Genomic DNA, 23,828 nt, shown 5'->3' with positions numbered 1-23,828 from the left:
ATTTCCACCTAGTGTTTACTTGGTGTCATTATCTTCCCAGCTTCTACCCACAAAGGATTATCCTGAGGAGGCGTAGTCAGAATAAAAAGGCCTATACTAAAAAAAGACTAATCTTGCCCTCCTTCTCAAATGACAAATGTGTTAAGGGAATAAAAAAGGAAAAATTGTGTCTTTTCAGAATGGCTTAGGTAACAACTCCCATCCCCACGTTCAGCAGCACAGGGTCTCAAGGGTTTCTTAAAAAGCATGGGTGATGGCACAGTTCTATCAGTCTTGCACACTTTGGTTTACCATTACAATTCAAAAGTTCAGGTTTGGCCTTCAAGCTTTCGTCTGCCTTCTCATAAATGCACAGTTCTACTCTTGACTTTCACTTTGCCACAATTTAACAGAGGTTTCCCTCTGCCAGGCTCAAGCCTGTCTTTCTTTATGGGTGGGTTGCTTTCCCGACGTTTTGTCTTTATATCTTTTTACTGTCGAAGACTTTCGAAACTGCAAGGCTTTTACGTAGACCTCTGCATGACCACTTCAACCTCTGTTTAAACAATTCAACAATCAACAATCTTCCTCATCTCACAATGCTTCTTGGTACTTGCAGATTCTTATTCTCTTTACTTTGCCCTCTTGGCCTCTTTCAAAGTTCATATACTTTGCACTCTCTTCATATTCACAGCTCACATACTTTGCTTGTCACTTATTCAACTTTTGTTCGGGATCGTGGATCGTGGTTACTTTCTTTCCTTTGGTTCCCGTTTAATACATTTCAACTCAGAACATTTCACAGAGACTTTTGAATGTGCAATTCCGTCTCGCAGGAACATTCTGTTACTTTCTTCATCATTCAGCAATTGTCCTTTCCATTACGCATTTCATCGGCACACGTGCAACCTTCACATTACGGTTCCAGTCACTTTTGCTTTTAACACAAACCAGGCTTTTGTTGCCTTGAATAACTCAGTCACCTTAATTGGTCTTCTCTCTTCAAAGCCTTTCAACGCCTCCTCTGCTTCCCCACAACTTTGTCGTTCTCCCAGGAGGGTAGCGGACGCTCTGAATCATCTTGAAGGCTTCTCCTTCCCGCTCGCTCGGTTTCAGTCTTGGAACGCTTACGGCTTCCCGAAAGTGTGGAATTCTCACTTGGCTCTCTCTCGTTCTTCGCAACTGCCGATCAGCCCCTTAACCTTCCAACTTCCATAGCCTGGTTCGCATCAGCCCTGAAAGAGCTGCTCCTTCGCATACCCAGCCGCGCTCAGATTGTGCCTGTGCGCACCACCTTTTATCCTGACAGGGAGTGTTAATAAGTGGCAGTTGTGTAGAGTTAAGATGATGTGCCTGACTCTGGCTGGTCTCATTAAAGGGACAGAGCCATTGCACATCAGTAGAGGTAATCTTCCTGGCCTCATTCCTTGGCTCAGTAGTGTTGTCAATGTGAGTGGGGAGGAATTATGGAAGCTGTAGTTTCCCATAAAATAAGCAGGGATAGGGGTTTGATGGGTTCTGGAAAAAGGGGATGTCATGTGTCACAATCAGGTGCTTTTCCCCCACTCCCCGAGCACTACCTACCCAGACGATCTTCTCTCGCTTGTCCACCCCCAGGGTTGGGATCCAAAAGCAATGGCCTTTCCCTGGCCAACAAACTCTGGTTTTTCACAACATAGATGCACCAAAGAGAACTACTCAAGGCACTACAGAAGACAGCTGGAGGTATACTTATGGAAGAATGGGGGTAGAAGAGGAAAGCCTCGATATGGTACCACAGGGCAACTACTGAAAGCAGGCGGTGCGAGAGGCATCACTAGGGCAACAAATAAAATTAAAAGAAGCAAAGTGCATTAATGGCTACACTGCAGCAGGGGCAATAATTTCAAAAGAATGTTTCAAAACAACGACTGAACTGTGTGTGGTGTGGACTGCAAAAGGATTGCCCTACATTAACTCACACCGATGTTCACACATTTCATCCCAGTAATTCCACTACCATTAAGAACTTCAATCTATCAACATGCAGTTATGTTCACTGAAGGCTGATATCACCCTCCAAGTTGCTGCCATGACACACGGATGTCACTTGTTTGGCCAATCAATTGCCATATACATTAGAACAGTTTAGATTTCTCATAGTGCTTTTTAACCGAGTGACAGTGTTGCATAAAATAAAATTAAAAGAGCATTGGTTGTCTATTGGCAGATATTTCACAGGTGGAAAGATTACCAAGATGCACTGTCAGGATGCCAACAAAGGATGAATAGAAGAAAGGATTGTCCTCAGCCGTTTATTGATATATAGGTCAACCAAATGGGAAAACAAATAAAGCAAGAACTAAGTCACTGACACTCGGTGTGATAATGTCCCGCCTACCCCAGTGCTGTATCAGATTTCTCAGGGGTTCCCAAACTCTTTCTTTTTACCTTATTACTCAGGAGGGAGAAGACTATGCACACAATCTCATGAACCAGATATTGGCACAGCCGCAGTATCTCCATTGGAGTGAGGGCAGTCCAAATATTTATTTTCTCCACTGACATTTCACCCTTTACTTTGGGTCCCTTTCTCGTCAGTTATTGGGGTCCCTTTTCCACCACCCAAACTACTGCCCCTGTGTCCTCACTGCTAGAGTCTTGTTCCTCATTCTGCCTCCTCACCATGCTTTGGGCCAACCTGCCCTCTCACACCTACCTATTCACTCTAGTTGAAGGGTTACCCGCCTTTGATACTATCACCTCTTTCTCCGTTACCTCTTCCTCTAATGTTACTGCAGTTTCCTCACCTCTGATCTTACTAATACCTCCTCCTCCGATCTTACTGGCAGCACCACCTCTTCCTCCTCTTTCTTCTTCCCCTCTTGGTTCTAGCACTTCCTAATTCCCTCCTCTGATCCCACTCCAATACTGTCTCACTGCTTGCCCAGCCTTCTCCAATTACCCACACTGCCATCCTGGAACTGGGTGCTTTTATAATGTATTCCCTGCTCCCCTTTGGTGGGTCTTTAGTGAGTTTATGCACCTATGGCTTACAATTAGACAAGGGTTGGGATTGCCCATCATGCCTGAATGCACCGGAGGCTACTTTGGTACCAAAGGGCTGGACCAAACCAGTGTCTGACATCTTTATTCTCAATCTTACTCCCCTGATCCTCCCGTCTGCTGCATGTGCAATACTGTTCTCTACAGGTTTTTCAGTGTGTGTTTTCAAATGTGGACATACACTGGGTAAGCCTTTAGAGTAGTATGATTAACTGGTTGTGCGAGGAAGCAGTGAACCTTGGGAGAATTCCTTGCCAGGGAACAATGCTTCTGACACTTTGCTTTTTATGCTGAACTTTCAGCATTTGGACAGCTGCAAACCAGCAATATTGTATCTGCGGAACCGTAGAGTACATTGTGCCCCGCAAGCTTTGTACATGGTTTCCTTTTATGTGTCAGATGAAACTAACATTATCAAACTCTGGCAAAGTTGTGACAGTATCAAAGATCATACTACTATTGTCAAGTGAGGATAAATAATTCATTCAGGAGGCAAAGCTTTCTTTTGCTGGGCTGGAGTTTTAGATCTGTTTAGAAAAAGCTTAACGCTCTCTCAGTTGGGAAGAAGGTGTGCCAATATTGCCCTGCAAACTCTGAAAAGGGATTTGGGTGGGGTCGATTTTTTCTGAACTGGCTTGACTAGTTGGGTGGTGACTATTGTGGTGTGGTGTGGTGTGGTGTAGTAAAGAGTTGGACAAAGGGGTGGCATGTTTCAACAAAGTTTTATTTAAGAAATAAAGGAAAGAACCCACCTCTCCCTATCTCTAAAGGGTTATCCCTACCTAAACAAATATCAGATTGGGTACTCAACGTCAGGATGTTTGTCCAAATAAAAAATGCCTGTCCCCTGTCCAAAAAACGACTCCAACCCTACCACTAATCTACAAAATGGTTCAGCATCCTAATGAACATAGCACCAGGAGAATTACTCCTTTCTCTCAGTGAATGGGCTCAGTCATTAGAACTTTTCCAACAATCCTTTGCTTTAGTTTCTTATTCAACAGCAAAAGTATGGTCAGGAGAATGAGCCCTTTCTGCTGACCCAACTTGCACAGCCTCGAGGGCTGTCTTAGGATAGTCTTTTGCAATAGTCCTCAAAAAGTCTCTTCACTTCTCCCCAAGGGCTCCTGAAAGCTTGCTTTAAAGTTCCAACAATTATTCCCTGTCTTATGACACTATGAACATTACTTCGAGACAGCTCTTTTTGTCTAATATCCTCTTGACTCTTACTTGGATTACCACTGCGACGAGGGAGATTCCGCCCAAAGCACTCTTGACTCTCGGTTCTCTGGAAATCACTACTGTGACGAGTGATATCACTGCAGAGGTTCTCATGACTCTTGGTTCTCTAGGTATTACTACTGTGATGAGGGAGGTTACTCCTGCGGTTGTCTTAATTCCTGGTTCTCCGGGTATCACTACTGTGACGAGAACGATTACTCCTGAGGTTCTCTTGGTTTTCTGGGTACCACTACTGTGACGAGAGGAATTACCCCTGAGGTTCACTTGATTCTGGGCTCTCTGGGTATCAATACTGTGATGAGGGAGATTACTCCTGAGGCTCTCTTGACTTGCCCCAAGCCCCTACAGAGTCTCCGGCTATTCCCGTTACCGGTTATGTGACGGGACTGCATCGCCGGTTCTTCCTGGGCTGATGGGCTGGCTAGTGTTGCTTCAGTGATTCCTACTTCCTTTACTCCACTCCCCGTTTCGTCCTTGCGGCTTAACAGAGGCTTGGCCCACATGACTCTGACGCAGTTTCAGGACCACACAGTCCACCTCCCTGAAGTCACACCACTGCTGGTTTCTTTCCCACTCTTTCACTGGTCAGTAGCTTGGCTTCCTCTGCAGTGCTCTGCCGACTGTTCTTGGTTGTCCCCACCACTGGGGGATCGTCGTTCTTGCAGTTTCGTATTCCCGCTTTTTATTCCCTGTGTCTGGATACTCCCCAGCGTAAAGTCAAAGTCCTTCTGGAGTTTTGTTGAGATAATAATTATGACTCCTTGGGGTCAACTCTTCTCAGTATTATGGTAAAGCAGCCTGTAATTATTCCTGCAGGTTTCTTTGGCTCGTCTTCGTCTCGGTCAGATTAATTTTTGAATGAAAGGCAGAGGAGACATTACCATAACAGACAGTAGTGTTATCATGAATTTCTAATAAGAATTCAGTCCCAAAGGAAAAGAGGTTAGGGAGTTCCTTCACGGAACATGAGTCCTTATCCCCATGAGGGGAGTCTCTCCCTGTGATGTCCTGCTTTCCACCACCCGTACGGGAACTATTGGGTAGCAGCCTCACCTCCCTAGCCTCAGAGGGAAGGCATCCCCTCACCCCGGGGAGAAGCAATGATATCCCATGAATCATCACACTGTCCAGACCCCAAAACTGATTTGTAGTGTGCTAAAATTATTGTCCCTTGCTATATGACAGGGATGGAAGTGGGATAACCAGGGTATCCTCGCCATACCGCCAGGCCCCAACAACCACTTTCATAGGGTGCTACCGAGCCATAAGACACCACTTTGGTGGTCATCAGAGCTAAACAGGGTTCTTCATCACATCACCTGCACATGTTCCAATAAGCTATTAAGCAGTGGCTACATTTCCCCCATCTTTGAAATACCTAGTGTGTTGAACACTGCAGAATGTTAGAAAGACTACAATGTAGTATTATGCAATATGGGACAAGTCTTGTTCAAAGCAATGGTTAAACACTTTACAAATACACCATATTGGTTCAAATCTCTGACAGTTTTCTTTTGTAAAGAAGGTCTGAACCCCCCCCCCCTGACCTCTTATGATAGAAAGACAAGTATGGTGACTGGGGCCAATATTGTACTCTACTGTCCAATGTTCCTTCTAAGCTGTACGCATGTGCGCTTGCCCAGCTTCCTTCTGGGTGCTGCTCAGAGGATATTTAGCAGCGCACACAGACAATTCTCACCTATTCAAAAAGATTTAATATGGCACAACCACGGCAATCACCTGACATTTTCTTTCTCTTAAAATAACTAACAAGCCTTGATATTCCAGCTCAAATATAGGATACTGGCTGTAAGTTATCAGACTACGTGGATGTGTAACCTTATCCCACACTTTGTCTTCTTTGTACATATGACACGCAAGTGCTTTGAAGCGGTCCTCTTGCAAGTTGACGCATTATAAAACTCAAATATTAATTTGCCCTCTAAGGATTTTGAGAAGCAAAATGTGATGCACATAGTCTCCTACTTTAGCATTGCTACCATTACCCTGTAAGTGGACAGCAACTTTGCAATATCATTTACTTGGCCTACAAGTGAATGAATGGGAACTTGCATAAAAAGCAAGGTTTTTGGGACTAAGAGCAGAGTCGACCAGTGGAGGACAACATCCGAAGCAGAAGATGAGAGAAGACGCCAGCAGCACCCTGCTCATCTGCAAAATGCCCAGTGAAGCCCTGCAGCTGTGCTGACCCCGTTTTCGAATCGACAGGGCAAACCCGTAAAGGACAACTTCCTCCCATAGGCTGGTGGGACCAACTAGCCTTGAGACAAACCTTATTTTGGCGCAACCTCTGACTTGCTTCGACTTTTCTGCGCTGCAGAAGCTCAATACCCGGGGTACCCCGACCACTTGTGAGTGCATTGTCTTCCAAAGTCTGATTCCAGCCAGATCTTCATGGGCATCCAGAGGACCCTGCAGAAGCATGAAATCCACATCCAGAGTCCAGGACTGAGGGGTCAAGGAAATCCTAAACAGAGCTTTTCGTTCTTCATTGGCGCTGAGAAAAAGGCGCTAGAACCACAAAGAGCCACTGAATCTACAGAAACCATTGCTGCCGAGTCCCTCTCTCGAGTGCTGCTGCAGGAACCCACCAGACATCCTCCCTTTCATCACCACGACCAAGGACCAGGAACAAGGGTCTACTGCCCTGCGTCGTGAAGGCAACCAGCTGGAACACTTTCTTCATTCTCAAGGTACTTTGGGGATTGGGGTATTTTATCCTTTTGCTATTTGGGGTGCTTCCTATATTTGGGAGTGCGATTTAACCCTACACTAAGTTGACCTCAATTTACCTGCATTGGCCTTACAGCTTGTGCTTTCCAAAGGTGACTCCACTGGAATTGCTGTGATTTCTCCTTTGAACACAGACTATTAAGAACATCTTTCAGAGAAGAAGAGCATCAGAACTTTGACTTTGTCCATTTACTTTGGCTGTCCTGACTCCCTAAAGGCCTCCTTCCGAACCTATTGGCTTTGGCAGTGATTGTTCCCTTACAGGTTTTAAATGTTGAACACTTTAATGCTGGGAAAATTGACTGCTTGCATCCCATTGGGAGAATCTAACTGTTCTGATCTAACCCTAATCTTTCCTTCCTTAAAAACTCAATATTGCAAAGGTGATACTATATAAATGCTATACTGACCTCAAATGACGTCACCTCCGGGTGCTGGAACATGTGTAACATATGAATGACTTATTCACCTGCTTTATTCTTCACTGTTTGAATTGAATCCTAACTTGGGATTAATGTTACAGCTAATTACTGCTTTTAAAAGAATGCTTTTAATATCTTTGTGTATAAATAAATAAATAAATAAATATTATATAACTTTAAGTGTGTAAGTGTTTAATTGGATACTTGTATTAATGGTTTCATTGCACAGCTCTACAGCTCACATTACCCCTCTTAAGATAAGTCTGGCTGCTCAGTCACACTACCAACTTGTGTAGAACAGGCCTATATTAAAAGGTGGGTTACCTAATACCAAGGAGATACATCTTGTGTAGTCCCACACCAGTTTGATTGCACTAATTCTGACCTAATTTTCACGTTTTCCTTTTTTGGGGGAGTAAAATGGATATTGTGTATATGTCTCTTAGCTGTAAGACTGGTGTCATCCCAACTCACAGGACAACGTAATGTGGATAGTAAGCAGAGGCACAGGAATTTTGATCATCACATTCAGAGGTGCAGTTATTCTGATGCAATTATCATTCTTACACAAATGATTAGTAGCATGTTCTCCTGGCCCTTGTATTACTTCATTAAAGCGGCAGTGGAACTCCTATTGGCACGTTTTTTCTTTTAATTGCGATTAATCCATCTGCAAATGTTGTATTCTGTCTGAATTAATTGACAGCCAGATCGTTATGTGTATTACAAAAACAAATATCTCTTGCTGTGTTTTTCCAGTGGCATAAAACACACATTTTTCTTTGCACAGAAGTACGTCTGCAAGTTACTCTGGCAGATGTTGAAGTCTTCGATTAATTGACGAGTTCTCTTTATAACATATAAAACATTTTTTATCCTATGTCTTTGGAAAATGCACCTTTTACACAGATTTGTAAAGCATTGCAGTGGTTGGGAAGAGGAAATTCCTTTCCAAACTCTCTTCTGAGATGGTAGTTCACTAAATACGCATGCTCACAAAGTGGCTTACCTTATTAGTCAGTTGCGCACATGGAAAATAATGTGTGCACGACAGCCAACCGGTTCCGCAAATAGAGAATAATAATTAGAGGGAACATTGCTCCTGTCCAACATTGTAGAAGTCAGGATTCTTGGCCGTTTAGATAAGTTAGATTGCCGTTATTCAAGGTAAAGGTACATTGGAAATAGGGGTCACTGCGCACAATTATTTAGAATAGCATTGGATTGAAAAAAAGTGTGATTACATTTTGTGAAAACAAACATAATACAAAGACATTAGGTCATACTATGTTTAAATATGGAGAAGGTTATTCACATTCAGTAGACATTCATCATTTTAAAATGAACTCCACATTTGCCTCGCAAATAAAGGCTTTTTAGTCTGATGAGATTTCAAAAGTATTTGGTAGGCACAAGGAAAAACTGAGAAACACAAAAATGAAGTGTAATTTGCAGAAATGGCAGTTTATTTGAACAGCGGCCAGTATGAGGTAATTTAGCCTCAAATGAAAGAATATACAGTATTTTTCACTGTGCTATTTGGGAAAGTTAATCTGCCATACAGTCAAAAGTAGATAAGCAGGGAGATGGCCATGAACAAAATGCACTAGTCTAATTTATGTCCTGAATATTGTGTGCCTAAAAGGTCTGGAACAGAATTGCAACATATTGCATGTGTATTGGAAACTTAGGAAAGTACTTAGATTTGCTAATTTGCATAAAAGAGTCATGTAGTTGAGAACTGTCATTCTCTATTTTTTTAAAACTGTTAGTCATTGGGAAGTGGGAAATAGCAAAGTCATCCCAAACAGAAAAGGTTTTTTATCCAATGAAAAGTGAATGATAGTTTGACCTTTTAAAAGAGGACCAATGAAAATTGTATTAAAAGTAAGGTCTACAGTTACATACATTTTTTCACAATCCATTTTTAGTGTATAAAACCCATGATGCATGCGTGGGAGGGGTTCCTTTTCTTTTTTTGGCTATGCAGAGAAGTGAATAAATGAATTCAAGCCCAAAAGCCGGCTGATTATCTCTGTATCTCTCCCTCCCTCACACAAGAAGTAGGTAACGTCAGGATGGCTGGCTGCAAGAGAATTATGACTGAGAATTAACTTTTTAACACTTTCAAACAAATAGGTCGAGTTGATTGTACTCTTGTCAAGGCAGATTATCCAAACAAGATCTAAGTCCACTTTGACATTGATCACAATATGGAGGGTGTGGGTAGATGAGCAACCAAATAATCCATATTGCTTGCATAAAATGTGTGGTGGTAATACTAATAATAATAAAAATGTTAATAAATATAATAATACAATAACATTCAGAAATACAGTAGTGTATATTGAGAAAAATGTATAGAGCTTCCCTGTACTGACCTTGTATTTAATATCATATTAAATGGAAAGTTAAAAGAGCATCTGTGACGAGGTTTGAACCCAGATATGTTGCACAAGTGTCCTAACCTCTAGTCCACCAAGGGCGTGCCTATGTTGTGGGCCTACATGCATATGTGCCTGAGAATGATGCACCTGTTTGCATTGTCTTCAATGCATGTATGAGCAAGAATGATAAACCCTGTTCAATGACAAGGAGTTTTGGGGTGGTCAGGAAAGGTCCCCATGATTACGAGGGGTATAATATTGCGAGTACCGTATTGCTAACTCGGGGTGTCAGCGAACTGGGCGCCAAGTTGCCATTTCATAGGTATCAAAGTGTAGTTAATTATGGATGGGATATGTTACTTTAGCTTAATTGTTTTGTCTAGAAAGGAATACTTATTAGCTTGCACGCACACAGAAAGATAAAATATCAAACACACCAAATGTAAAAACCTACATGCACATTAATACAAGTACATGGGGAATAAATGCATCTCAATATAGTGGACCTTTGCAAATGAATCAAACCCATGGTAGTCAGGATTGGCCGCAAGATTAATTTTGACTACTCTGTGAGGTTTTAGAGGCTGGGGGGGGGGGTTTAATAAGTAACTCCACAACCTTTGTGGACAGCGCTGCAAGAACTGGCTATGAGTTTTATGGTTTGATCAATATCACAGAAGTAGAAGGTAATCTCCGGATTAATGGGGGCATGACAGAAGGGGTTTTCATTATTTGTTTCAGATAGCAGTCAAACACGGGGTGAGCCGATGCCAAAGGCTAAACTAATAAGAAACCAGGAGTTGCAATTATATTGTCAGGTGCCCTACGTGCTATAAAGCAGCAGTGTATTTAGATTAAAATTTTCCACTTAGATTAATGACCGGGGGAATGAGATAGCATTACTAACTCAAAGAGAAATCATTCACCCAGCCTTCCTCATATTGCTGGGCAAACCATGTGCAAACCAAGAGTTAGGGTTTAAACGGCTTAGGCCAGTTATTGCTAGTAATGAATTATGTTTCAATACCAATGTTTAACCATGTACTGACATCATGACCTGCGATGGACGAATCCTAAGAAGAGGTGTGTTATGAATATGATTTGAAGATGATTATTAAGATAAAACTGGCCAATGAAAACGTAGGAATTGGGAAAAGATGGTATTTCTTTGAAGAGGTTTTTGTCCAATCATGTTTGGGGGGTGGATTGCAATAAAGTATCTGGGAGTGTTTTAACTGTTGCAAAATTGTATAAAAGATGTGAACTGAGGTGGTTTGTTGAGACTTGGGTTAGTTTGGTCATGCAACACCATTTAATTGATCCCCGGAGAATTGTACAATAAACTTGCCCTATGTACAACCGTTTACTCACTTAAGTGCTGGGCCTGTTTGGGTTAAGGTGTTTAAAGACCCATCCACACAGGAGGCACCTAGAGGTGTAATGATACGCTGCATCTCACATGGCTGCATCAACTCTGACACAGGGTAGTTCTACTGCCAAATTAGTGGTGATATGTGGTGCTGATACAGTTGTTAAAGATGAAAAAAAGCAATATGTCTAAATGCCTCTCCCAAGTAAAAATGACAACCATCATTACAGTAGGGAAAACCTACTAGCAATTAATGTACATTCAAGAAACAACATTTACTCTTTTAGGGAAAGTCCCTATCAGGCATAAGTTAAGAATGTTCTTACATTTATTTATTAATTTATTGGGTATTTATAATGTGCCTATACACAATGTGTTTCAAATGGCACAAAAATGTAAAACAAACTCCTCTAGACTTCAACGGGGCATGTCTGAATTTTTTTAAAATCAGCACAAAAGAACTGCCAAAGAAAACCATTGGCAAACAGCCTGGGAAATTAAACAAGACTCTGGAAGAATCTCAGGGTCCCGACATCACTCAGGCTATGCTAGCATTTTCTGGGTAACTGCAATCTTTAATAGACAATTCCCACGGAGACGAAAAAAAACTATCAGGAAAAAGCAAATAGGTTTACTAAGGAGACACAAGCACCTAGAAACAATGTGATAGGTCACTGAAGCCACTGTGGTAGCCTTAATGTAAGTTTTAGATCAATGTTCTTGCCCTATTAGGGAAACCGATCAAACATCCTGATTCCGGATTTGGCGGATTTACTGGTGGTAAATTAGCTAACGGAAATTACCATTACCACCGGGATAACACATATCGGTTGTAATTCCGCCAGCAGTAATATCACCTTTTTTTGGAGGTAACCTGGTGGAAATACCTCCAGCCAAGTGCTGGAAGAATGTCCTCCCCTTTTCCTCCAAAGTCTGAATTTGGCGGTGTGCTACAACTAGCAGTAATTCCCTTACTGCCACTTTTTTACCACATCACCCAACTCCGAATGATGCCCAAAATGTGGAATTGCCATTTACTGTGACATAAAATGGTGTTAATGATCATTAGCACCCTGGACGGAGGAGCCAGCCAATCAGGAGGCTAGGAACACGGGTTTGAACCGCCAGTACTGCCTGCGTTCCAAGCCACCTGACAGCCGGCTACCCAGCCACCATCTCCCCCTCCACCCTCCATCCCATTTTTTTCTCCACTACCCACCCCTCCTACCTACCTTATTTCGGCGGCATCGGGTGCCACCTCATCCGCTCCTTCTCTTCGCCTCACGCAGGCCACCATGGAAAGAGAAGAGGGGCTCCGTACAGAGCGCTGCTTCCCTTTCCATGGTGGCCATCTTGGAAAAGGATTTTTCTTCCTACAACGGGGTGCTAATGGCCTTCATCCCCCGTTCCAGGGGCTTCGCTCAGGCCGATAACTTGGGCTGCCAGGCCGTTATCCCCCATTCCAGCCCCTGGAACGGGAGATGAACGCTGCATTCAGTACGGGATGGACTTTCCGCAGATTATTTACCATTGCACTGTTGGTAATGCAAACAAAGGTCATATCAATGTAGTATATTACAACATAAGCAAATCATAGTAAATTACATTTTAAATTATGATAATTACCCCAAGAGATAGCATTTCCTCTTCGTGAATCGAATGTACTGGCAGTTTTTGCAAGAGTGGATTTTCTTCACAATAAAGCTCCTCCAGTGAAAGTTGCTCTATCTTTCGATAAAAAACAAAAATGTTAGGATGAATAAGGAACACAAAAAGAGTTATCACCACTCTTTGTTCCTTCAGCAAAGACTCAAACATGTAATGTGTTAACTTATTTCTTAAGTGCTGCAGATTCAACCCCCTTTAGATGAAGACCTGTCTTTTAAGTTAAAAAGTATGCTACATTGGAATTCATTTAAAAAAAAACATTCCGTGCCCGCATGTGTACATGAAATGTTTCTAAAAATGTCAAAGTATACAAATGTTTCTTGAAGCTCCAGCGCATGTCGGTACTATTTTCACAATCCTAGTGAGTGCACTGTCCTAGCTATAAGCAGGACCGCCAAAGCATCTCTATCCCCCCTTGTGGTGCATATACTGGTTGTAACTCTTTACCAGAAGTAGCATATAACACTGTGATAAAGACAACACATATGGAAAAAAAAATATTCTCACTTTCCTCACCTTCCCCCAGAAACTTAATGTCTCCAGAGCTCTGGTACTCTCCAGGCTGGACTACTGCAACAGCCTCTTCCTTAATTTGCCTAACTCCTCCATTCGCCCCTTTCAACTAATCCAGAATAGGACTGCAAGATTTATCCTTGGCCTCAAGCCCAGAGACCGCATCTCTCCAGCCCTATAATCTCTCCATTAGCTCCTGGTTGCTGCAAAGATCAAGTTCAAGACCCTCTGCATCACCCACAAGGCTTTCTGGGGCCTAGGACACCTCTACATCCAACTCCCTCTCCCTATATACCTCCATGTTAGAGCCCTTCGGTCATCTAGCTTAAACACTCTGCAGATCAGATGCGTTTCCAAGCAGAGAGTGGGGGGGTAGATCTCTCTCCTCCGCAGGTGCCTCCTGCTGGAATGGCCTCCCTGCCCCTCTTGATTTGAGTGCGATCTCCTTAAGTTCTGGAAGCTTCTCAAGACCTTCCTTTTCTCTTCTTCCAAACCCCCCGCTAATGTCCTTGCCTGCTTCTTTAGTGGCTGCCTGGTTCCTTCAGAGTTCCCCAGGGCACCAGGCCCCCCATTCCAGTCTACCCCTGCACTTGCTCCCCTCGGGCCTCTCCCTCTCAACCTGCTCTTGTCCTCCAGGGCCCCTCCCCCGCACTTGCCTGGCTGGGCCTGCACCCTTGTAGCCCTTCCAGCTCCTTACCTTGCACCTAGCCTGTGGACCTTCCTTCCCCTGCATTCTCTGCTTTCCCCCGGCCCTGTCCACCTGGCCTCCCCTGGCACTCAGTTTCCTCACATGCCCTTGCCGCCTGACCGGCACTTCCCCTCCTCCCCTCTCCCCTGCACTTCTCTTGGGCCTAGTAGTGTACTTTTTGTTTTGTCCTCCCTGTTCCACCACCCTCTTGTCTTGTTGCACCTTGAAACATATTGTGTATAGGTGCATTATAAATACTGAATAAATAAAAGAAATATTAAAACCTGGATCCATTTTCTCCATTTCTGATAGAATACTATATTTGTTTATTCCAAATAAAAGTGTGAAAACAGATATGAAAAAGGTTTTCAGACACAATGATAAACTAAAATGAATATATCTTGATATAAAAGTAATAAAAACAGATATATATTCTTTCCATTTTACACAATGTGTATACTCAAAATGATAAAACATTTAAAATATAAACTGAATCCAACATAAATCTAGTATGATTTTCAAATAGTATTTTTTAAGGAATACTGTAATATGCAATCTATGTTTACATAATGTGATGCATGTGACTACATATTTATTACAAACAACAGCATTAAATAGAATCCCAGGTATATTGTCTCAGCTATATGTTTCACCTCTGACACATCCAAGCACGCGTCTCTGCGGCATCTAACAACTCAGCCGAATTCTTTAAAATCTGCAAGGAACTGGCCAATCCTGCTGCAGTCTCTACTTCTCCTCTCCCCTTCCAGGTCCTCTGCACAGCCCTGGCTTCTCATTTCATCTCTAAAACCCAGGACATTCTGTCCACCCTCTCGTCCTCTCCTGCTTCTCCCGCTACTCTCTCCTCTACCTCCGGCCCCCCACACCCACTTCCCCTCCTCCCTTCTCTACCTTTCCTCTGCTCACCCCTGACAAGGTTTCTAGACAAGTCCGATCTATGAAAGTCTCGTCAAAACAGGTTCCTCCCTGTTCTTCCAAAACCATCAAGAACCACATTGACACCCTCGCTCCAGCCTTGGCCGACTTCTGCAATAACTCGCTACTGGATCCTTCCCTTCCCCACTGAAGCACTCTCTTGTGCACCCTCTTGTCAAGAAATCCTCAGCCGACCCCTCCTGCCCAGCTAACTATCGCCTGATCCCCATCAGTCCTTTCTTGGGCAAACCCTTAGAAATGTTGGCCTTCTCCGAGCTTAATCTTCACACTGAATCTGTTGGTTGTCTCCATGACCATCAGCCTGGCTTCAGAGCAGCCAGAAGCACGTAAACCGCTCTCCTGAACATCCATGAAGACCTGCTCTCTGACTTTGATGCTAATCAACCCTCTGTCCTCATCTTACTGAATCTCTCTTCTGCTTTTGACACGGTCAACCATGCCATCCTGCCGAACAGTCTCAGTGTTAACCTGGGTATCACTGATCAGGCCCTGGCCCAGCAGCCCTTTTTCCTCTTGGACAAACCCTCCCAGGTCCAACTTGGGTCCTTCCTTTCCTCTATCTCACTCGCTACCTGTGGTGTTCACCAGGGGTCTAACCTTTCTCTCTGGGTTTTCCACCAATACCTGGCACCTGGGTACCACCGCATTGCTGCTCTCTGCCCCAACTTTCAGTGCTATGCGGATGACACTCAGCTCGTTTTCAGGCTCCCCTCTGCCGCCTCTTCTCCCTCTCTCATCTCGGACTGTTTGTCTGCAATCCAGGAGTGGTGTACCGCCAATGATCTCTGCCTTCTTTCCAATAAGACAGAGATCCTCCTCATCGGCACACCTGCACCTTCCTTTCCTGTCACTCTCTGGACGGCTTCCCTTGTCCCTCTTCCTGTTCCCACCTGTGAGGCTAAGAACCTCGGGATCATCTTTGACTCCACACTCTCCTTCTCTGCTCTAATCTCAGATGTATCTAAGAAGTCAAACTACCAACTGCACATCCTCAGAGGTATTCTTCTTTTCCTCACCTTCCCCCAGAGGCTCACTGTCTCCAGAACTCTGGTTCTCTCTAGGCTAGACTACTGCAACAGTCTCTTTTTAAATCTGCCTGCTTCTACTCTCTGCCCTCTACAACTCATCCAGAACAGGACTGCAAGACTTGTCCTTGGCCTCAAGCCCAGGGAACGTATCTCTCGAGCCCTAAAATCTCTCCATTGGCACCAGTGGCTGCAAGGATCAAGTTCAAAAATCGTCTGCATTTTCCACAAGGCCTTCTGGGGCCTGGGAGCACAGATATTTCCGAAGAGAGAGTTCTCTCTTCGGAAATATCTTCCTACTCGAGCTCTTCACTCCTCCACCTCCAACTCCGTCAGGGTCAGTCACTTCTCCAAGAAACGATTTGTGGGTAGATCTCTTTCTTCAGCTTGTGCCTCCCTCTGGAACAGCCTCCCTGCCTCTCTGAAACTTGAGAAGAACCATCTCCAGTTCTGGAAGCACCTCAAGACCTTCCTCTTTGCTTCTGCCTTTGCTCTTCCTCTCCCCTGTTGATCTTCTGTCTGATACTGCCCTGTTCACCTGGCTACCCTCTGAATTCGGGCCCAGGTCCCTAGCCACCCGGTTGCACACCTGCACTGCCTCCTGGCAACCCCTGCACTTAGGTCTGTATCTGCAATCCTACAGTCCCCTTACCTGCACTTATTGGACACCTGCTGTCTGCACTTAACCCTTGCACTTGCCACCTGCTGGCCGCACTACTTGTTGTTTTTGATCTGTTGTTCAGCACTCCCTGCCTCTGGCACTTTTCCCCTCCTGTATCCCCTGCACTTGAGCAATCTCAATGTCACTAGGCCTGGTAAGATTGTTGTCTTTGTCCTCCCTCTGTTCCCCTCCATTGCCTCGTCGCACCTTGAATCACTTGTGTATAGGCGCGTTTTAAATGCCATATCATAGCAATCCCTAGTATGCAAGAACTGGGACAGGCCAGCCTCAGATACAAGAGGGGAACAGAGAAAGGTTTAACCATAATTGAGCAGGACATAGATAGGGCAGGCGATTGCATGCCTCCATGCACAACTTAGTGCAATCACAAAATATATGCTTATAGAACTAGGGATTACCTTGCTTGTAATCACTGCTCCCTCATCCTTACCGATAAAGCAGTTGACCACTGGTCACTTCAATTTGATTTCCAGTATTAATTTTCAATCATTTTGTAATAAAATGTAAATTCTTTATTTTAGATTAAGTACAGAATTTGTTGAACATAATTCACACTATGCAGGAAACCTTGCGCAATTGAAAACAAAATGTTTCGGTGCTCAGATCTACATCAGGTGTAAACAAGAACAAAATCAAACAGAAAAACTGTTCAACAATTCATAAACTATATTAATGCAAAAAAAAGTTACGGTTAACAGCTACAAAAGAATTATGTCTAAAAATGTTGGCAATGGCAGTGTTAAGGTACAAACACTCAGACCAATGGAAACGAAACGAAAAGTCTACAAACGTTGGCCATGCCAAGTTAGAGGTAAAAACACTGTCAATGTGCAGTATTTCCCTAACACAAACAAACTCCCACTACTTCTCAAAACTCCTTTTAACTACATTATCCATGTTACCTCTCTAAGATTAAAAAATACCCCATGCATCTGTCATGAACCATCGATCACGCCCCTTTTGGTCCTCCTGGTCCCTGGCACGTCGAGGGTTACTCGCTGTAGTACACCCAACATGGCCGTATTCACAGAATGCGGTCTATCGACCTTTACGTCCATGCAGCACGTTCCATAAATTAACCACGCCCCTGCGGCTCCGCGCGTCTCAACGCTATCATTAGCTGAGGCTAGACGTGCGTCGCGTTGTGCTCCTGGAACTGAGTTGCTACTCTAATTCCCGGACCCACTCCTTCTCCTTCCCTTTCCTTGTACCTGTTTCCTTCCGCGTTCCGCGCACACCTCTCCCGTGTGCGCTCTTCCTTCCTGGTCTTCCTGGAGTTTCCTTGATCCCGGACGAAGAAGCTAAACGAATCCTGGAATCCAACGACGGCCGAGCGGGCTTATACAAGACCCGAACAGCACGCAAGAAAACCCCGGCGAAGGATCCCGCAAGGCAACATAAACAGGTGAGAAAACACGAAACCTGTGACCGATTGAGACGCCACCTGACTGAATTCGACACAGACATGGAAGCGGCCATCCAAGAGCTGACAAGAGCTGACGACCGAAGTGCAAAATTTAAAGGCAGAGAATGCCGCCTTAAAGCAATTGGTGTTGTCCCATGAATCCGCTACGAAAGAGAGTGTAATACTGGGCGGCGTTGTTGATAAATATGATGGTTCCGCAAAGAGCCTTCGTGGATTCCTTGACTCATGTTTGGTCCACTTTACTTTCAAGCCTTATTATTTTTCTATGCCCAGGGCTAAGGTGGGCTTTATTATTTTGCATCTTTCCGGCAATGCCTTGACCTGGGCCACCTACTGGTTAACTCTGGGGATTCTCTCCTGGATGATTACGATGGCTTCATACGGGCCCTTAAAACCATGTTTGACTGCCCAGAGCAGGTCTACAGTGCCCAGGAACGTCTACTCGACTTTCAACAAGGAACCCAGGATATGCTTACGTATGTCACACGCTTCAAACAGCTGGCTAAAGAAGCGGATTGGTCCTCTGAACCTTGTTTTACCCTATTTCGAAGAGGGCTAAACGAAGACATCAAGGATGAACTAGCCAGAGTGGCGCGCCCAAGTTCTTATCAGGCCCTAATGGATCTTGCCCTACAGATTGACTTTCGCATTCAGGAGAGAAAGGAAGAGAAAAGAAAAGCAAGTCGCCACTCCAGAAGAACCCCATTGGGATACTCTCGAACCCCGAAGGTATTTCCACTTCAAGTAATGAGCCTGAACCTATGCAGCTAGGGGCATTCCGTGGACCCATATCCTCCCAAGAAAGAATGTGTAGGATCCATACCGGGTTGTGGATGTATTGTGCATCAGACAAACATTTAGTGAGAGAGTGCCCAATAGCCCCCACGTGGCGCTCGGGAAACGCCAGCTCCCGATCCTAAATGGACACAGGTTCGGGAGAGAGATGCCTGCTCCACATCAATTCCATCCTTGAACTCTCCTGGACAAAATTCTTTGGTGATTTTACAGGCCTTCTTATCGCCATCCAAGAAGGAAACGCATCCTGTCCTGGCACTGTTGGACTGTGGAGCTATGGGGATTTTCATAGACCAAGAATGGGTTCTTAAACACCATATTCCTTGCGAATCCCGGACTATCATGCAACCTGTAGAAGCTATTGATGGAAGACCCCTTTCTTCAGGACCCATAACCCTTCAGACCAAGGACATCGAACTTGCCATAAACCACCATCGAGAAAGGATAAAATTTGACATCATCAAGTCGGCCCACGACCCAATGGTTTTGGGAATGCCCTGGCTTCAAAAACACAATCCGTACATCAATTGGGCAGCGGGTTCCTTGTTCCTGGGCTCAGAATTTTGTATGTCCCACTGTTTATTGTCAGACCTTGCTCCGACACCATCAGAAGGACCTCCTACGAATCACCAAGGTACAATCTCTGTCTCAAACATTATCCGGGTTCCGGAGATATACCAGGAATATTCTGATGTCTTCTCCTCTGCCATTGTCCAGGCGTTACCTCCCCGTAGACCAGAAGACTGTGCTATAGAAACGGACCCTTCCGCTGTAATTCCCTTTGGGAGGATGTTCATCTTATCCGAACCTGAAAAGAAAGCCCTTCGAGAATACCTGGATACTAATCTTGCAAATGGCACCATACGACCCTCTAAGTCCCCAGCAGGGGCCTTACTGTTTTTTGTTCCCAAGAAAGACACCAAGGAACTCAGAACGTGTCTGGACTATCGAGGTTTAAATCAATGCACCCTTAAGGATCGCTATCCGTCACCCTTGATCTCGGACATTCTGGAGGCAGTAAGGGGCGCAGTTGTTTTCACCAAGTTGGATCTCAGGGGTGCCTACTATCTGATTCGCATTAGGAAAGGAGACGAGTGGAAAACGGCCTTTAGAACACCCTTTGGTCATTATGAATTCTTGGTCATGCCTTTTGGACTTGCTAATGCCCCGGCGGTCTTCCAACGCTTCATGGATATGGTGTTCTCAGACATGCTATTCCTTTTTGTGATTGTCTATATGGACGATATCCTAATATTTCCGAAGGACATTTCCAAGCACGAAGAACATGTAAAGGCAGTGTTACAACGACTACGTGAAAACAAGCTCCTGGCAGAGCCTGAGAAATGCATCTTCCATGCTTCTACTGTACACTACCTAGGATTTGTCCTTAGTCCAGAAGGCATTGGAATGGATCAATCCAAGGTTAAGGCTATATTATCCTGGCCAAGCCCCACCTCTGTGAAACAAATCCAGTCTTTCCTGGGCTTAGCTAATTTCTACAGGAAATTCATACCTTCCTTTTCCGAGATAGTCCAACCAATCATTGTCCTGTTAAAGAAAGATGTTCCCTTCCTTTGGACCACAGCTCAAGAGGAAGCCTTCCAACGGTTGAAGACTGAGTTTACACAAGCTCCCATCCTGGCTCAACCTGATGTCAACCGACCATTCATAGTGGAGACAGATGCCTCCAGTTACGCTATTGGAGCCGTCCTCAAACAGCTATTCGGGGACAGGATGGAACACCCCATCGCTTACCTTTCTCGGACGTTAACTCCCAGTGAAACCCATTAATCAGTCTTGGAAAAGGAACTGCTGGCCATCCGTCAAGCCTTCACCGAGTGGCGTCATCTACTCCTCGGAGCGAAACATCCTGTCCAGGTCCGCACGGACCATCGAAACCTACAAGTACTGCAGGCCTTGGAATGTAGGAACAGCCGTCAAGCTCGGTGGGCCTTCTTCTTTGCCCAATACCAGTTCCAGATTCACCACGTTCCCGGGACACAAAATCTAATAGCTGACACCCTCTCTCGACATCCAGACTATGAACCTCTTGGAGATCGGGCATATCCCAAGATGTTTCCCCATACAATATTTGTAGCTCAAGCAAACAATCTCCGGGAAGACATTCGTATGCAAACTCAGATTTCGGAACTCTGGAAGGATCTTTCGAAAAGGTCTCAATGGGATCTGAGAACCCAGGACGGATATCTGTTTAAAAATAACAACCTGGTCATTCCCACACAGAAACTACAACAAAAGATAATAAACCTCTGCCATGGTACCCTTCACTTCGGTCATCGCGGCATTTCCAACACCCTCCGTCTAATACAAAGACAATTCTGGTGGCCCAGAATGAAGGCTGACGTTCAACTGTACGTGCAATCTTGTTCTGTCTGTAATCAAAACAAACATGACAACCAGAAACCAGCAGAACTCTTATTACAGCCTACACCACCAACAAGACCTTGGGAAGTCATCGCTACAGATTTTATTGTAGAATTACCGCCATCCAGAGAGTACACCAGTATCATGGTCACCATTGACTTGTTCACTCATATGGTTCATTTCACACCTCTGTATAAATTACCATCCTTGTCAGAACTTGCTGGAATCTTCCTGGAACACATCTTCCGACTTCATGAACTTCCTTCCAAGATTATATCGGACAGAGGATCACAGTATATCTCTCAATTTTGGAAACACCTCTGCAGGATACTAGGAATCCAACAAGCCCTCTCCTCAGGATATCATCCCCAAACCAATGGAGTCACAGAATGAGTGAATCAAACCCTTGAACAATACCTTCGTTGTTTTTCTACTAAGGTCCAGGACGATTGGTCGCTTCTGATACCAGTGGCAGAATTCGCCTACAACAATTCGGACCATTCGGCTGTTAAAACCAGCCCTTTTTTTGCAGCCATGGATTCCACCCTGCGGTACTACCTTCAGTCCTTCCGCACCCTACACCAGTTCCAACAGTCGATTCCTGGATTGAAACACTCATCAATGTACAGAGAGAAGCCAAGGAACATCTAGAAAGAGCAAGGATCCAAACTAAGCACTATGCAGATTCGAGGAGAAGGCCAGGGCCTTCTTACACCATTGGGGATAAAGTATTGCTATGCTCGAAGCTACTGCCCCGACATCTCAGACCGAATAAATTGGCTCCTCGATATTATGGGCCTTTTCCTATAAAAGAAGTCATTAACCCGGTGGCCTTTCGACTTAAACTACCAGACTCCTGGAAGAAAATCCATCCAGTTTTTCACAAATCTCTATTGAAGCCTTACATCCAAACCACCCGGACTAATCTTAGACCCAGTCCTGTGGTTGTCAATGACCAGCTAGAATATGAAGTGTCTCGAATATGTGACTGCAGATATAGACGAGGACAACTTCAATACCTGGTGGAACGGAAGGGCTATCCACCCAGTGAACGTACCTGGGAACCAGTCTCACACCTACACTCCCCCAGATTGCTCAGAAAGTTCCATCTAATACATCCAGGCAAACCCAGTGGAACAAGTTTTAGAAGGGGGCATGCTGTCATGATCCATCGATCACGCCCCTTTTGGTCCTCCTGGTCCCTGGCACGTTGGGGGTTACTCGCTGTAGTACACCCAACATGGCCGTATTCACAGAACGCGGTCTATCGACCTTTACGTCCATGCAGCATGTTCCATAAATTAACCACGCCCCTGCGGCTCCGCGCGTCTCAACGCTATCGTTAGCTGAGGCTAGACGTGCGTCGCGTTGTGCTCCTGGAACTGAGTTGCTGCTCTAATTCCCGGACCCACTCCTTCTCCTTCCCTTTCCTTGTACCTGTTTCCTTCCGCGTTCCGCGCACACCTCCTCCGTGTGCGCTCTTCCTTCCTGGTCTTCCTGCAGTTTCCTTGATCCTGGACGAAGAAGCTGAACGAATCCTGGAATCCGACGACGGCCGAGCGGGCTTATACAAGACCCGAACAGCACGTAAGAAAACCCCGGCGAAGGATCCCGCAAGGCAACATAAACAGGTGAGAAAACACGAAACCTGTGACAGCATCCCAAATGAAAGGTGTGTACTTAATGCATCTTTGGTGTATATATGGGTGTTGAATGTGTATCGGGTATGTACCGCCAGTAGGCGTGTGACTACTGCCTTATAGTGCATACTATGTGTTTAAGCATTCATCTTCTACAAATGCATGTGTTAACAGTACTTCTGTATAGCATGCATTAGTGTTAGTCACACCCCTACAGTGGTGTCTGGGATATGTGTGTCTGCACGAGTCTTCTGCACGGTCTTCTAACAGTCATGCTACACTTATTCTCTGTCTTACGGGCACAGTATGTTGCCCTATTATGTGCTGATGCTGTGTGTACTTGTGTGTGGGTGTGCGTGGGTGTGTGAACTTTCATCTTGTACAAATGCATGTGTCAATGGGGTTTCTGACTTGTGCGCATTGTATTTTTTTATTTACTATGGACCATATTTGAATGTTATGAATTCTCTCATTCGAAATCCCTGTGTGTGTCTCAGTGTTGCTCATGCATTTGTCTCTCAGTGTTGTGCATGCGTCAGTGCTCTCTCTGTGCATATCAGTGTTCTGCCATACCGGTCTCATTCCTGTGCACCACCCGCTTCTGTATTGCAGTGCTCCACATGCATGTGGAGCGTGTCAGTGCTATGCATGCATGAGTGACTCAGTGGTGGGTGTATTGTCTCACTACAATGTCTGCATTGTGCCTAACTGCAATACATGTGTTTGTATCAGGTTCATGCACATGTGCATCTTAGTAGTGAGTGTGTGCCTCAGCTTAGTACATGTAGGTGTCACAGTCATGCTACAATGCGTATCAGTGCTGTGTGTGTCTGCCAGTGCTGCATGCACAT

The 23,828-nt window shown here is 44.7% G+C and overlaps 1 protein-coding gene across 1 annotated transcript in view; it reads right to left on the bottom strand.

The window, feature by feature from the left end:
• The window catches only part of LRRC69 (leucine rich repeat containing 69), a 313,342-nt gene that overhangs the window by 88,794 nt on the left and 200,720 nt on the right, over nt 1–23,828 (bottom strand). Inside the window, exon 6 of the mRNA XM_069621344.1 lies at nt 12,825–12,926. Within this exon, the coding sequence (XP_069477445.1) occupies nt 12,825–12,926 (102 nt within the window). The remainder of the gene's footprint in view (nt 1–12,824; nt 12,927–23,828) is intronic.

Source organism: Ambystoma mexicanum, chromosome 5q (genome assembly GCF_040938575.1).
Source record: "Ambystoma mexicanum isolate Mex_15411 chromosome 5q, UKY_AmexF1_1, whole genome shotgun sequence".
In the NCBI taxonomy this organism is placed as follows: domain Eukaryota; kingdom Metazoa; phylum Chordata; class Amphibia; order Caudata; family Ambystomatidae; genus Ambystoma; species Ambystoma mexicanum.
Note: the sequence above shows the minus strand (reverse complement) of the source record. Positions and strands in the feature narration are given on the sequence as shown.